Source organism: Neolamprologus multifasciatus, chromosome 4, assembly GCF_963576455.1.
Source record: "Neolamprologus multifasciatus chromosome 4, fNeoMul1.2, whole genome shotgun sequence".
Classification (NCBI taxonomy): Eukaryota; Metazoa; Chordata; class Actinopteri; order Cichliformes; family Cichlidae; genus Neolamprologus; species Neolamprologus multifasciatus.
This window is the reverse complement of record NC_140442.1, coordinates 15,601,379-15,614,964: the sequence shown is the minus strand read 5'-3', so window position 1 is coordinate 15,614,964 and position 13,586 is coordinate 15,601,379. Positions and strand designations below refer to the sequence as shown.

General features: G+C 43.9%; 1 protein-coding gene across 1 annotated transcript in view; it reads right to left on the bottom strand.

Moving 5' to 3' along the window:
* The window catches only part of cyth3b (cytohesin 3b), a 47,162-nt gene extending 33,790 nt beyond the window's left edge, over window positions 1-13,372 (bottom strand). The window contains exon 1 of the mRNA XM_085155876.1: window positions 12,998-13,372. Within this exon, the coding sequence (XP_085012002.1) occupies window positions 12,998-13,016 (19 nt within the window). The 5' untranslated portion in view covers window positions 13,017-13,372. The remainder of the gene's footprint in view (window positions 1-12,997) is intronic.
* Between the last annotated feature and the right edge of the window lie 214 nt (window positions 13,373-13,586).

Here is a 13,586-nt window from a genome sequence, read left to right as displayed (position 1 = left end):
CTACGTTCACACTGCAGGTCTTAATGCTCAATTCCGATTTTTTGATCAAATCTGATTTTTTTGTCTGCTTGTTCACACTACAAATAAAATGTGACAGCAAACGCGCTCTAGTGTGAACCCTCAAAGCGGCCCGCATGCGCAAAAGAAGACATCACACACAACGTGCTCTGTTTAGACCCAGAACAAACAGTATTGTTTGACTGATGGTCCTTAATATAAAAACTTGTTTCGGACTTTACGTTTCCCAATTTTGCTTTAAGTTATAAAGTTATTTTGTTATTTACATATGGCCTAATAATTATCCTTATTGCTGTTTTAGAGAGGAGCGGTGCTTCAAAGGATAGTTGCAGATTTCTGTCAGAATCTGCAGATTATACAGTACAAATAAAATGTTCATGTTTCTCCAACGTTGTCGTCCCAACAGTTTCACTGACATCTACACGGGATGGCCAGGAAGCATTTGTGATGTCTTATCGGGCGCTTCTCCGGCGCTGATAATTGGCGTTTGTCTTGTGTCAGTGATGTAAAAGACGGATTTAAAGGGACATGACCGTTCAAACAGCAGTCGCTTTCTAAAACATCGGATATGTATCGGATTCTGTACCACATACGAAGTGACCTTGGATTTGAAAATATCAGATTTGTGCTGTTCACACTGTCATACCATGATCGGATATGGGTCACATAGGGTCAAAAAAGTCGGATTTGATGTGCTTTCGCCTGCAGTGTGAACGTAGCCTTAGTCTCTCTAGAACAGTGGTTCTTAACCTGGGTTCGATCGAACCCTTGGGGTTCGGTGAGTCGGTCTCAGGGGTTCGGCAGAGCCTCCGCCGTGACATGCAAGGCTCATTTTGTGCACCAGTAAAAAACATATCTATGTCTTGAATTTGAAAAAAATCACATTTTATTTTTCACTAAAGAGGGGTTCAGTGACTGCGCATATGAAACTGGTGGGGTTCGGTACCTCCAACAAGGTTAAGAACTACTGCTCTAGAATTTGCTTTCAAGGAGCCAGATGTTTTTAAAGTAGTCCTGAGCAATAGTTCTCCAGGCTTTGTGAAGCTCTTTCAAAGCTTTTCTTTGGACATTGGCTACTTTGTCATTCATTTTTAGTCCAGACCATTGAACAATATCAGTCATGGATTGGCCTCCCCAGAGCTCAGACATTACCATTGTTGAAGCAGTTTGGGATCATCTTGACAGAGAATGGAACAAAAGGCACAAAAACATCCAAAGAAGAGCATTGAGTGTCCTTCAAGAAGCCTGAAGAACTATTCCTGAAGACTACTTAAAGAAATTGCAAGAAAGCTGTCTCAGAGAGTTCAGGCTGTGTTGAAAAATAAAGGTGGTCACACCAGATACTGACCTTCAAGCTCATTAGAATTGTGCAAACTACAGAGTAAACTTGGGGTGGCTGAGGACTGCATAATGAAAAATAAATGGAAGTTGACAGCATTTTTACGCATGTACAAACTAATCAATCTACTCAACCAAAGCTCCAACTTCCCCGTGCACAATCACTAGAAAAGCGGCTCTTTCAAAATGGTGAATAAATGTTCCCTGAGCATCACCAACCACGTGAAAAGGATCTGTTTATCAGAATTTGACCCCTCAGTTCGGCTATGCGTTGCTGTTGACTTTACAGCTCCTGCCTAATATAAGGCAAACAGCTCGTCACCCATCAATTCGAAGCTGAAAGTTTATTACTCGTGGACGATGGAGGCTGAGGTTGTGTGGGTAGTCCATTAATACATTTCACATCCCATCACATCAGCCAAAGGTGTCCTTTGTTTGCACGGATAGTCACTTCAATTGCTCACCACAAAGTTGACATTAGTCCAGTGCATTAGTTTCACCTGTCAGTGCTGTAACACGCAGAATTCCACTGCCACTATGGTTTGTGGTCACAACACCGCTGCTAGTCTGTTCCTGTCTGTACTTTAATGTCAGATATTTGTAAGTTCCCACATGTGGCCTTCCTCAGTAAAGGAACTCAAATCTGCTACTGACAGCCACCAGGATCAATGTCTGTGGTGTAAAAATCTGAATCCTAATTGCTTCTGCTACCCACAGTCTGAAATCAGTGGTCCATAATGTCAAGAATGATCAAAGAGATTACAATAATAATGACAGCTTAACAGGCATGAAACTAGCCAAGGAGACAGGGCTGAGCAAGCCCATTTTAGCCATTAAAAGTCAGCGGTATAGGCCTGATTGGAAGAAGAAACACAGTAAACCATGCAGGTCCATCTTCTCTGAGGTTGTCACGACACACAAGTCCTCTAGACACCCTTAGCTGCACCTCAGTCCCCTCACCCCAGGAAGTGACTGCAGTGTGACACAGCACACACTGTCTGATATGCAAGCCTTGAGCAGATGAGCAGCAACAGAGAGACAGAAGTGGAGGAGGCAGCAGTACAGGTTGTTTATATTGGGTTCAGGCCTAAAAATCGTGAAAAAAGTATACACGATATACAGGGATACAGAGAGGGAGAGGCAGTCAGTAGAGCAAAGAGACACTCCAGCTGACGGGTTGGACTTTATTTCCACTTTTCTTGTTGCAAAAGAGCAGGAAGGACAAGAGGCATGTGAAGAGGTGGAGAGGGGGAAAAAGAAATTCATAACAAAGTTAAAACCTGAGCTTTTTTCCTCCTTTATTACACAAAATATGTGGGTGGTTCAGGTTCAGACGATCACTCCTTCCCAGGTTCTGGGTAAAAGGGTTTTTCCAGAATCTGAGCTTCTGCAAACAAGAGCCCTTTATTTAACCTCTCATTTTAAATCCCACTAGCTGAGCGCTGATTAGAAGAAAATGCTTCTGATTCTTGCATCATTACCACAGAGTAGCACACGCTTGTTTTTCCATACAGAATCAGATGAAAGTCGCATTAAAACACTCGGGATGACCGTGTTGGCTCATGTGGCCTCCGCATTGCATTAGCGGTAAAATTAATTAAACCCTGTTTCTTTTCTATGTGCTGCTGTAATGTGTTTTTGCTGGAAGCATAATTGTTGTTATAACTGGATGATGTTTGCTTTTATAATATTTTCCAGAGCATGTTAAGCTTTTGTGCTGTGCAGAAGGTGCACAAAATGGTAAAAATGGAAGATCTGACACAAGTACTTCATATAAGAACCCAGGGTGGCTGTAGCTCAGGAGGTAGAGCAGGTCACCTACTGATCGGAAGGTTGGTGGTTCGATCCTTGGCTCCTCCAGTCTGCATGTCAAGTATCCTTGGGCAAGATACTAACCCCAAGTTGCTCTCCGATGCGTCCATCGGAGTATGAATGTGTGTGAATGTAATTAGATAGCACTAAGTATAGATAAAGTGCTTGTGAGAATGTGTGTGATTGGGTGAATGTGGCATGTTGTATAGAGCGCTTTGAGTGCTCCAAGAGAGTAGAAAAGCGCTATATAAGAATCAGTCCATTTACCATTTACCATATAATGATAATGTTTAGACACACTGAGGTGTCTCAGCATAACACTTGGCAATGAGCTTGAGCGTAGCATCTTGGAGAGCTCGCCACAGTTTTTATGTGGATTTAGAGCATCTCAGTGTCGACTGTCTCTTCTTGTAATACTGTGAGAAGAGATCAGTTCTCTGTTTGATGCACATCTTCTGTTGCAGGATGTTCTCTTTGCCTTTTTGCTGAAGATACAGTATCTCTTTAGGACTGGCTGATGTGTTTGGCCTCACTTGTCCTGCTGCAAACTGGGCCCAATCGGACGCCTCTCTAATGGTGGCGCATGATGGATGAGAGTCCAGACAAGTGCCTAGAACTGCGTGCTGGATATAAACATAATTTTTGGTTGTCAGGGTCGATTAATTTGTAACATGTGGAGCCCAAATCAACAAGACCAATTGTGAGCTCATGAAGCTTGCCTGTGGAAATGATGATGCACTAACCTTTAATGTACAGAAAAAACAGCATTACCGAAGTGCGCCCGGGGAACTTGATTTTTGCGTTTAACTTCTTTGTAAGTGCATGAAAGATTAGCCACACATGCTTCCTTGTATGTGTCCTGTACATATAAGATGTGGCTAATGAGGGTCATACAGGGAAAGTGCATGAGGAAAATGATTTGGAAGATATGAAAATAGCAACTGGGGAGACAGGACACATTTGAATATCAGCTGTTCTAATCTAACTGAAAACTAGCAGATTGGTTTCCCACTTCCTTTTATACAGACCAGTGCTGAAAATCCCATGTTTTACTACATAGTTACACACATGTATTGCCTCCTGATGGCTTGCAGGCATTTATGACAGCAACATATCCCCTGGGAGTGTCAGCGTCGGAGAGCTGGTGATTTTACCACGAGGAAAATAACAATAATTACTCATTATTGCTTCAGTTTGTGTATCAGCTGAGTCCATTTATGATGAGGAAATTAATCACAGAGCATTTGCATCATGCTCCTCTGGCCACATTATATAATTAAGACAAAAAACACCCCGTTGAATACTAGAGTGGCTTTGCACAATTTAAAGTTCAAAACAATCCTTATTTATTTTATATTCATTTCATATTAAGTTCATCAGCACCTCACACTTTGAGCTGACTTTCTTTTGATTGGCTGCCCTTTACAAATAAAGTATTTGAACACCAGGTGGGTGGAGTTTCTGTGCATTCAGTCAGAGCCATGTGCCTGTAGTGAAAGAGCTTCTGCTCTTTTTGACATAATACAGATGCTAAAATAAATAAACCGCCTGAAATGGAGCATTTAAAGCAGTCTGAACCTCAGCTTCTGTCTCACAGGGATTACTTGTACATGCACTGACAGAAACTAAGAAAAAGCACAATAGTTTCCCTTTGATGATGACAGATATTTAATGTGGCAAAGGCCAACAAGTAGAGTGAATGAACCTGTGCCTGAGAGTGACTGTAAATTACTCAACCCCTGAGATAACCCTGAGGGCCCCTCTCTACCGGTGTGTGTGTGTGTGGATTTTAGTAGTGAGTATGCTGGTTGATCAAGCGTGCCCAATCATTAGAAGTGGTTGCTGTGCCATTAATGTGCCACGAGTTACATGCTGTGGATGCAAGATTGTGGACAAGGACAAGAAGTGTGAGTTTTTATCCGTAGGGGTCGTGTGAATGTGTATTTAAGTGCGGCCACGAGTCGAGCTACCATTGTCCACATAGATGCTCCTGCTTATCAGAGCACTTGTGGACTATTCTGCAGCCTGTCAGCCTGACCTGCTCTGTCAGGGCGACTCGCAGTCCTCACTACAGCAACAAAAGACATCCTGTCTTGGAAAACAATTTAACAATTCAAGGGTCAGGGCAAAGGAAAAGAACCTTAAACTGTGGCATGAAGTGCAGAAAATCCTGGTGACACATCACACTACAATTCACATGACAGACTTGGAGGAAAACACCACTTTTTCCATTCAGGGTTGCCATCTTTCTTGAATCCTGTTTATATAGATATGTGCATTTGTAAGTTTTCCAGCACTCAAGTAGGAAAGTGGCAGCAAGTGACTCGAACCCATGACCTATAATCCACTAAATGTCATGTTATCTCTGCCTGATTGATCTCCATTTGTCTAAGCGTGGAGAGGACTTACAGGACTCACTAAACCTCTGCGTGAGAATGTCTACACAGATGCATACATTCACAGTCATTTAAACACATTTCTGTAGAAATATGAGGTATACACAGCTGGGCTGAGCCTTGCACCACTAACCTAGTTTGAGTATCTGACTGCAGCATCAACTTCCCTATCAGACTCTCTTTGAAACTGTGCCACAGCTGCATGTCTCCATCTCCCTCGCCTAAACATATACAAACCGACTCCCTGTACAAATACACCATCATGCACACACCAATACACACACTGACAGGTTGCTCAAGAGTCCGTGTGCCGTGTGTCACACGGTCATCCTGCTGCACTTTTTCTAGCCTCTCTCTGAGCCAAACGGAGCACTGCTGCTAGTCTGAATTGCACAGGGCTGATGATGGGGGACGTGAGAGCCAAGACTACATGACTGCAACAAACTCAGCCTCCTCCACCGCACCAGCAGCGCAGTCACAGCTCGTTTTCTCTCACGATGAAAGAAGAATGAATTTTGCATGATGCAGCAGCATCTTACAGCAAAAAAGGCATTGGGGGTAGGAGGTGGAAACATGCACATTTTGCAAAAAAAAAGAAAGAAAAAAAAAAGCAAAGACCGGGGGTTCGCTGTAGCAGTTTACTGACACGTTGACCTCGTGAGTAAAGGCACTGACTGTTACAAATCCCTTCCTAAAAGCTGGGCTGGCAGTGCCACAAACCCTTAGGGAAAGACAAGAGGTCTGTAAGAGGCTGGGGGCTAGCCAAATGTTCCACACTCACACAGACACGTGCGTACAGACACACACGCACACACACTGAGTGTCCAAGAGTGGACAACAGAGCTAAAAAGAAAGGTGTTCTGGACTTTCATAGTTCTCCCTTGTCTGTTCAGCAGCTAAGCTGGGAAGAAGCATTAGGACAAGAGAAATGACTATATGCTTTGAATTTTCATAAAACTAAAGCCTCTCCATAACACGTCCAACCGTAGTATGATATCACATTATAGCATTTTCTACTTCAAACCAAGCCGAGACTTCAGTTCGATATAAATGTTGGCTGCTGTCAGCATAAAGGAGCACTTCCCCCAAGGCCAAAGTCCATCTCACAAGTTCTAATATTGTTTAGAAAGTGACCTGGCTCTGAGTCACAACTCAATGGATTTTCTACTGGCTGGGTTTCCAGGGGGTCACAGAGTGGTCTCCAATCCAGTGTGACTGAAGCCTGAAGCTTAAAATGAACCAATATGTCAAACAAGTACTACAGTCTTATATGTTACAGGGTGTATGCATGTAAATCAGGAAAAAGGAACTACATTTTAACATTTGTTTCATTATCAATATTTTGTTATATTTTGATGCTTTTGTTGCTTGTAGAAATATACATATACATATATATATATATATATGTATATATATATATATATATGTACAGAAGAATGAAGAATACAGTGCTGCCTGATGGTTAAAAAGATGGATAGAAAAGTAAGAATCAGTGGAACAAAGGGACAGAGAGGACTTGTGAGTTCAGGGAAGTAAAACAGAGTCGTTAAGTGCAAAGACAGAGGAAGCGTTGGGGGATGGTAATCAGGTTAAAGCCTTCACCAAGAAATATGCAGCATCTGTTTTAATAAAACAAAATTAGTACGTCTGCCTGACAAATCATAGTTGCACATTGTAACTGAAGAGTAAAGTATAGTGTGATGTGTGTGTAAACTGTGAAGAATTGCAGTCACGGGGGGATACACCTTTTTCCTGCATCTTCAGCAGGTCAAACAATCTTTCTGTGCTTACATAATTGTTCCAAACCTCCCTTTTCCTGTCCACTTTGGTCAGCTTTCTCTTCCCTTTCCTACAGACCTGAACCCCCCACCACCACCACCAATGAGCCATGAACCCAGACTCCCAAAAGGCCCAAGTAGAGCAGGACATCCTTTGGCTAAAACTCACTTCAGCACATGACTTCCGAGTCCTGGGACCCCTAGCATGCATGCTGTGATTTCTCTTTCCAAAGAGGTTTTTTTTTTTTTTTTTTTTTTGGGGGGGGGGGGAGAGACACTACAAGCCCCTTGATGGTTTAATGCTACAAAGACAGATTCCAATCTGTGACTAGGCTTAGCGGTAGGGCTTTATTGCACACTACTGCATGGGTGATGAAGGGGAAACTGGATACTCCTTTAAAAAGCCCTTTGCTATACTTTCCTCCACTTCTCCTGACAAAAGTTAAGTCTGCCATCAGCGTCACGGCCTCTTATAAAGAACCTCAAACCTGTTTTTAAAGGCAGAGCGGAGGTCCAAGAGGATTTACGCAAATGACTCGCGTTCACTTGAAACTTAGCGCTTATTGTTACGGTAGCTGAGGCACTGGAACGGACTAAATCCAAAAAGTCAATTTCCATGTGTGTCAGTCTTTCTTAAAGTGTACCGAGTCCAACTTAAACCACTGAGGGGACGCCAAGGTTAAACATAACGTGCTATCTGATATTCTGGAAGGCCAAAGTTGACAAGAGACCACTGTGTTCACCATCCTCTCAAAGATGAAACATACACACTTCAGTCTATACAGTAATGGCCAGCATAGTGTAGAACCCAGAAGTCCATCTCCCCACTGATTTCTCAAGGAAGTTACTGAGCCAATGCAAGTGTGACTGCTTGTGCATGGCCACCAGTGTTTGACAGCAATGAGAGCACTCGGCAGCCACAACAGAGGAAGAAACACAATCCTTAACAGAGGTGAGTCACACTGGTGGGAGCAAAACAGTCTAAGAGACTGAGCAGAAATGCTGAAACAATATCAGAAAATGTGAGCTTATGATACCAAAACACACTGGAAACAAAAAACAAAAGTACACATCCCACTGCGCTTTCATGCCATTAGAAATTCATGAGAACATCAAATATAAAGAAGTAGCTGGGATATAGACATAACTGCCAAGAGTTAGATAAGAAGATTGAGATTGAGTCTCATTTGTCTTATTTTTAAGCATCTTGGAGGTTAGCTGTGGCAGTTCTTAGTTGAGCCTTCACCGCCTGACAATGCAGCTTTATTCACTCCGAAAGACCAACTTTTTAAAAGCATCACTGGTTTTGTGACAGACGGCCAATTGAATCATAATATATACAAGAGCGAGCTTGCTCCATTTAAGGGAGGAAAAAAGAAATCCACCACAATGAATCAGGTTATTGCACATCCACTTCTGGCAATTTCAGGGGGAATCAGGTCAGGATATTTACCAAAGTTGTCCTTTTTCGCATGAAGCACAAAGCAGAAATATTTTGCACAACTAGAAAAAGCTCTGTGTGGTTTAGAAGAAGGAGCTACCTGAATTGAGCGTGCAGATGGCAACATACAAGACAGCCACTGCAACATTATATAGATTTTGGGCAAACTTGCGTATATATAGAAACAGAACCAGAATACAACCATTGAGCTTAGTCAAGTCTATTGCAAACAGGCACGTCACAGACTGACTCAGATAAATTGCAATGTATTGGCAATCTGTCTGCTTTTATAGGTTAGAGAGCAGTTACTTGCAAACCTTTGCCAATCTGTCTGAGAGTGATTGCAACCAATGTGCAATAATCTTGTGATCAAAAGTGGTGACCCACAGATTAAAGGTGTTGCATATTCAGCCTCTGGGCAACAACAGCAACTTTTTTTAATGATACAATCACCAAGCAACCACCAATTTCTTCTAGTTGGAATGAAGTTGTCACACTATTTTTACTCTAGTGTAACTGAGTCATAAAGCACATGACAAACGAGGGGCCTGGTGAGAGCTCAACGGCGTCAACTCCACAGAGCCAGCCCGAGGTGGTGTATCTGAAAATCCTTACTGGTGACAGAACTCATCAATACTACACTCTATCTACTTTCTTTGTGTGCACAAAGATAAAACCTGAAAAAAGGCATAAAGTCTTTATACTTAAGAAATTGTAAACAGCCAACTCTTAGTATGTGTTAAATTTACAGTAATAAGAATAAATCGATTATTGCTTTTTCTTCAATTAACTGCTGGACTCAACCCCAGTACAAATGTAGCTTTGCAGCTTTGGGTTTTAAATTAAGAATATTTTAAATGAGCCGCAGCTGATGGTACGCGGAGGAAAACAGACTAAAAACCCAATCTGCAAGGGCCACACGTGTCTTCTGCAGAACTCCATCAAACATCAGAGATCCAAGCCTCTTCTTCACACCCCACTGCTGCTCCCTGACATCCTGCAGGGCCCTCAGGTTCTCCACTGTCACACAGGCAGCGTACAAACGCTAACTGCCAGCCTGCCTGCCGGAGCCTCCTCAGACTTGACATCAAAAGCCATGACCTATCAATTTCCCCAGAGCCATTTCTCTATATCCACCTATCACACAGGTGAAACAGGTGAGCCCCTTCCAAAGGGTTAAAATACAAACAGGGAAGATTTAGCTTAATAACAGGTGGGCACAATTAAGCCGTAATTTGTTCCTGTGTTTTTTTGAAGGCCACTTCTCAGTGTGTGGGCTGCGGGGAAGAAGACAGCAGCTGCAAAACTACTCCCACGATCCAAATCGCAAATCCTGAACACAGCAGGCGCCGTCCTGCAGCAGCCAGATGAATGGCTCTACGATCTTAAAACCCACCTCGCTGTGTGCGTCTGTTGTTGCCTCAGTTGAGCGCCAGCGTGCCGCAACCCCACAGACCACACGCTGCAACACACACTCACGTACTCCCTTGCCAAGTTTAAATGGCTGGTTTCACAGTGTGTAAATAGAGAGGATCTGCAGCCAAAATCATAAGGTACGCTGCAAAGCCAAAGTCTATCTCTAATGCTCCGATTCTTACCACATGGGCATCACTTGATTGAAAGCGCGGTAAAACAGCTCATCGACTAACAAAAACCTGCAGAGCGAAAGCAGGGGAAGCGGAGATGATGCAGGTGTACATTTGACAGCCTGACAAAGTCGGTCTTGCAAAATGGGAATGTTTGACAGCGAGCTACAGTGTGTCAGTGCGGTCAGGCAGGCTTCACTGTAGCAGAGCTTTGTGGCCCTCTTGTTGGCCCATTGTCCATTGAGGGGAGTACTGCGGCAGTAGGCATTGTACTGCTGAATGTCATGTGTGTCAGCTGGATTACGATACACCCGTTCTCGCTAAGCCTTTTACAGCATGTCCAAGCGGGCACAGACGAATCTCCACATTCTCTAATTTTAAAAATAAAAAGTAAAAAAATAAAAAAGTGCACACAATCTCACCACAATGCATTAAATAGCTGAGCATTTCACTCAAAACAAAAACTCAGAACCTTATCATGGTGCATAGACTCCCAAAAAAAGTAAGAAAAATGTCTGAAAAGGATGCAAAATTGACATTTTAGCCAAGCATGGCTAAAAGCATGTGCTAAGAGGTTTGAGCAGAGCAAAGAGAATATGTCAACATAAGGGGAAGAAAAAATGGAAAAAGAAATGAAAAGTGAGTCCCCATCAAGAGGGCGACCTGGTTTAATAGATAATCACAGAGAGGCTGAGACCACCTGCTGTTAAGTGAGTTAATAATGACAGAAAAGAAGAACTTTCTGCTGAGAGAAACTCCACTGACACGCCGGAGAATTGATTCAGAAAGAATATCCAGTCCGCCGCCACTCTCCCTCGTCGTCTTTCACTGGCGACGTTCCACACTTCTCTGGCCACTCTCCAAGTTTGTCCTGGCACTTCATCCAGCCCGTCCACACGCTCTTTCTCACACACAAACACGCATACACTGCTCCTGTCTTGCTCTCTCATTCCCTTTCAGACATCTCACCATCGCCGCTACTACGACTGCTTCTCGCTCTCTTTGTGGTCACACGTGCTTTCCCTGCTTGCGCATTTCTCGGTCATTACACCCGCCACTTTCCAGTCTTCCCTCCTGCTTAACTTGTGGCCTGGCAAAGTCTCTGCGTGTGTGTCACTTTGTGAGGAGCGACAGTCGCACAGTGGACCTCGTTGACTAACTTGCTGCTGCTCATTCTCTACTTTAGTCTGTCACCTTGCATTGGGCCCGTGTGTACAGCTGTGTAGGCACTCATTTGTTCAGACAATAAGCAGCAAACTGTTGATGTTTTTACTCCCTGTGTCCAGCCATCTATCCATCTATCTATCTTCACAGCAAAAAGTGCCATAAGGGGAAAAGTAGACATTAAATTTGTGAGGCTGCTGACAGCTACCTCTGTTTGGTGTCACAGCACCATATGTCTGCCTGTGTGGCTATGCTGACGTCTCCCAATGCTGGAGGACCGGCTGCCTGAACCCAGCACAATGGCTGCTTTATACCCAGGTGCCATGCATGCATGCGTGTGTGCATTCGTGCATGCAGTACGCAAGCAATTAGTCACATCCTGCAGTTGAGCCAGTGGGACTGAATACCACCGACCTGAAACAACAGGAGTGAGCATTTTAACCTGGAGGGGTCTTGGCCAATTTAAAGTGTGATTTTGTGCAGTGTATGATTAACAGGGGGTGGTCCCTCTGGAATCTGATTGGCCTGTTCTGCCTGAGTCAGCCGGTGACAGGTATCATGGATTAACCCCAGGTTGCCAGAACCCTAAATTAAACAACCAGAAGGATAGAAACTACAGTGTGTAGCTGCTTTGTGTTGCTTTAAGTGTATCTTATATGCAGGAGGGGTGAAGGAGCCTTTACATGACTCTGTTAATGGCTCCAGGCTACTTAGAGTTACCTTGCAAGTATTTATTTACATAGTTTCATTGCACAGTAATAACGTAAGAACGAACAGTGCTTGCAATACTGTAAACGCGTTTCTACTCAACTCCCTGTGCCAACTCCCAAATAACCCTGCCAAAGTCTGCCCTGCCATTCAAAAGTTTCTAAACCCACCCGTGTGCTGAACGATGAGCAGGCTCCTGTTGGAGAGATGCATCCGTGCCAACAAATTCTTGCAACAAAAGCTCAGCCTCAGTCAATAAACGACTCGGTGGCCATGCATGGCTGACCGTGACAGGACCTGTTGGGCCACAGTGGCACCAGCCCACAGCTGACAAAGGCACAGGAAAAACACAATACTCACGGCATCTCATACCGACACTGATGCGCTGACTCTCATCCACGCTTCGAGCCCTATAATCTGTTTGAGTGTCGATCACCACCCTCCTCAGTGTAGACATTAAACTGCTCTTGAAAGCAGCAACATTAGTGAGGGGCTTTCTGCACATTTAGAAGCCAACTTCTTGTTAGTGTCACAAAATACTGTTTGTGGCATGTCTTTGGTGTCAAATCAACTCTGTTTAGAGTCCTAGATTACTGAAATTGAGGGCAAACAGGTCCAAATGTATTATTATTATAGCATTGGTATTGTTATTATTGTTGTTATTATCATCATCAAACTGAGGAGGCAGAGGCGCATGTCTTCTGATTAGGGAAATGGCAACAAATCACGGGAATGAAACGATTCAATGAATCATACCTTGGTTGTCCTCGTCCATGACTGCAGCCAATAAACCAAGATCTCCCCCCAAAAAATCGATCGCAGAAACTTCCGCCGTGCGAGCCCACGTCTAATTTACGGCAAACGCGCGTCCTATTTTCTAGGACGCATTTGGCATACAGGTTGTCTCACGGGCAGGGTTTTCTTTTAGGAAATGTTGTTGCCATTCACGCCTCTCCGAATCTCCCCGGGCCTCCTTCAGTCCGCCGGTCACTGAGCGGTGTGTCCGTGATGCAGCGGCGGCGGCAGCTGCTCGTCTTTTAGCCCGCACCGCCGGCCGAGCGTGTTATCGCTATCCCTCCAAATACGCCTTCACTCCAGTAGTATCAGGAGAGCCTTTCACACGGCTGGGTCAAGTTGGTCGGCTCGCGAATGCAAGCACCGGAAGTACTGTTATTTTGACTTCGAAATAAACGAATCATGCTCGAGCACAGGTGAGACACGGGGTAAATTGAAGAGTGAGTTTTATTTTTGGAACTCACAACCGGAAGTAGTTCTCGTATAATTGCGCAGACGGAAAGATCCAAGGTGTTAATCGCATCCCGGCTCCGCTGCACAGCTTGCGCTT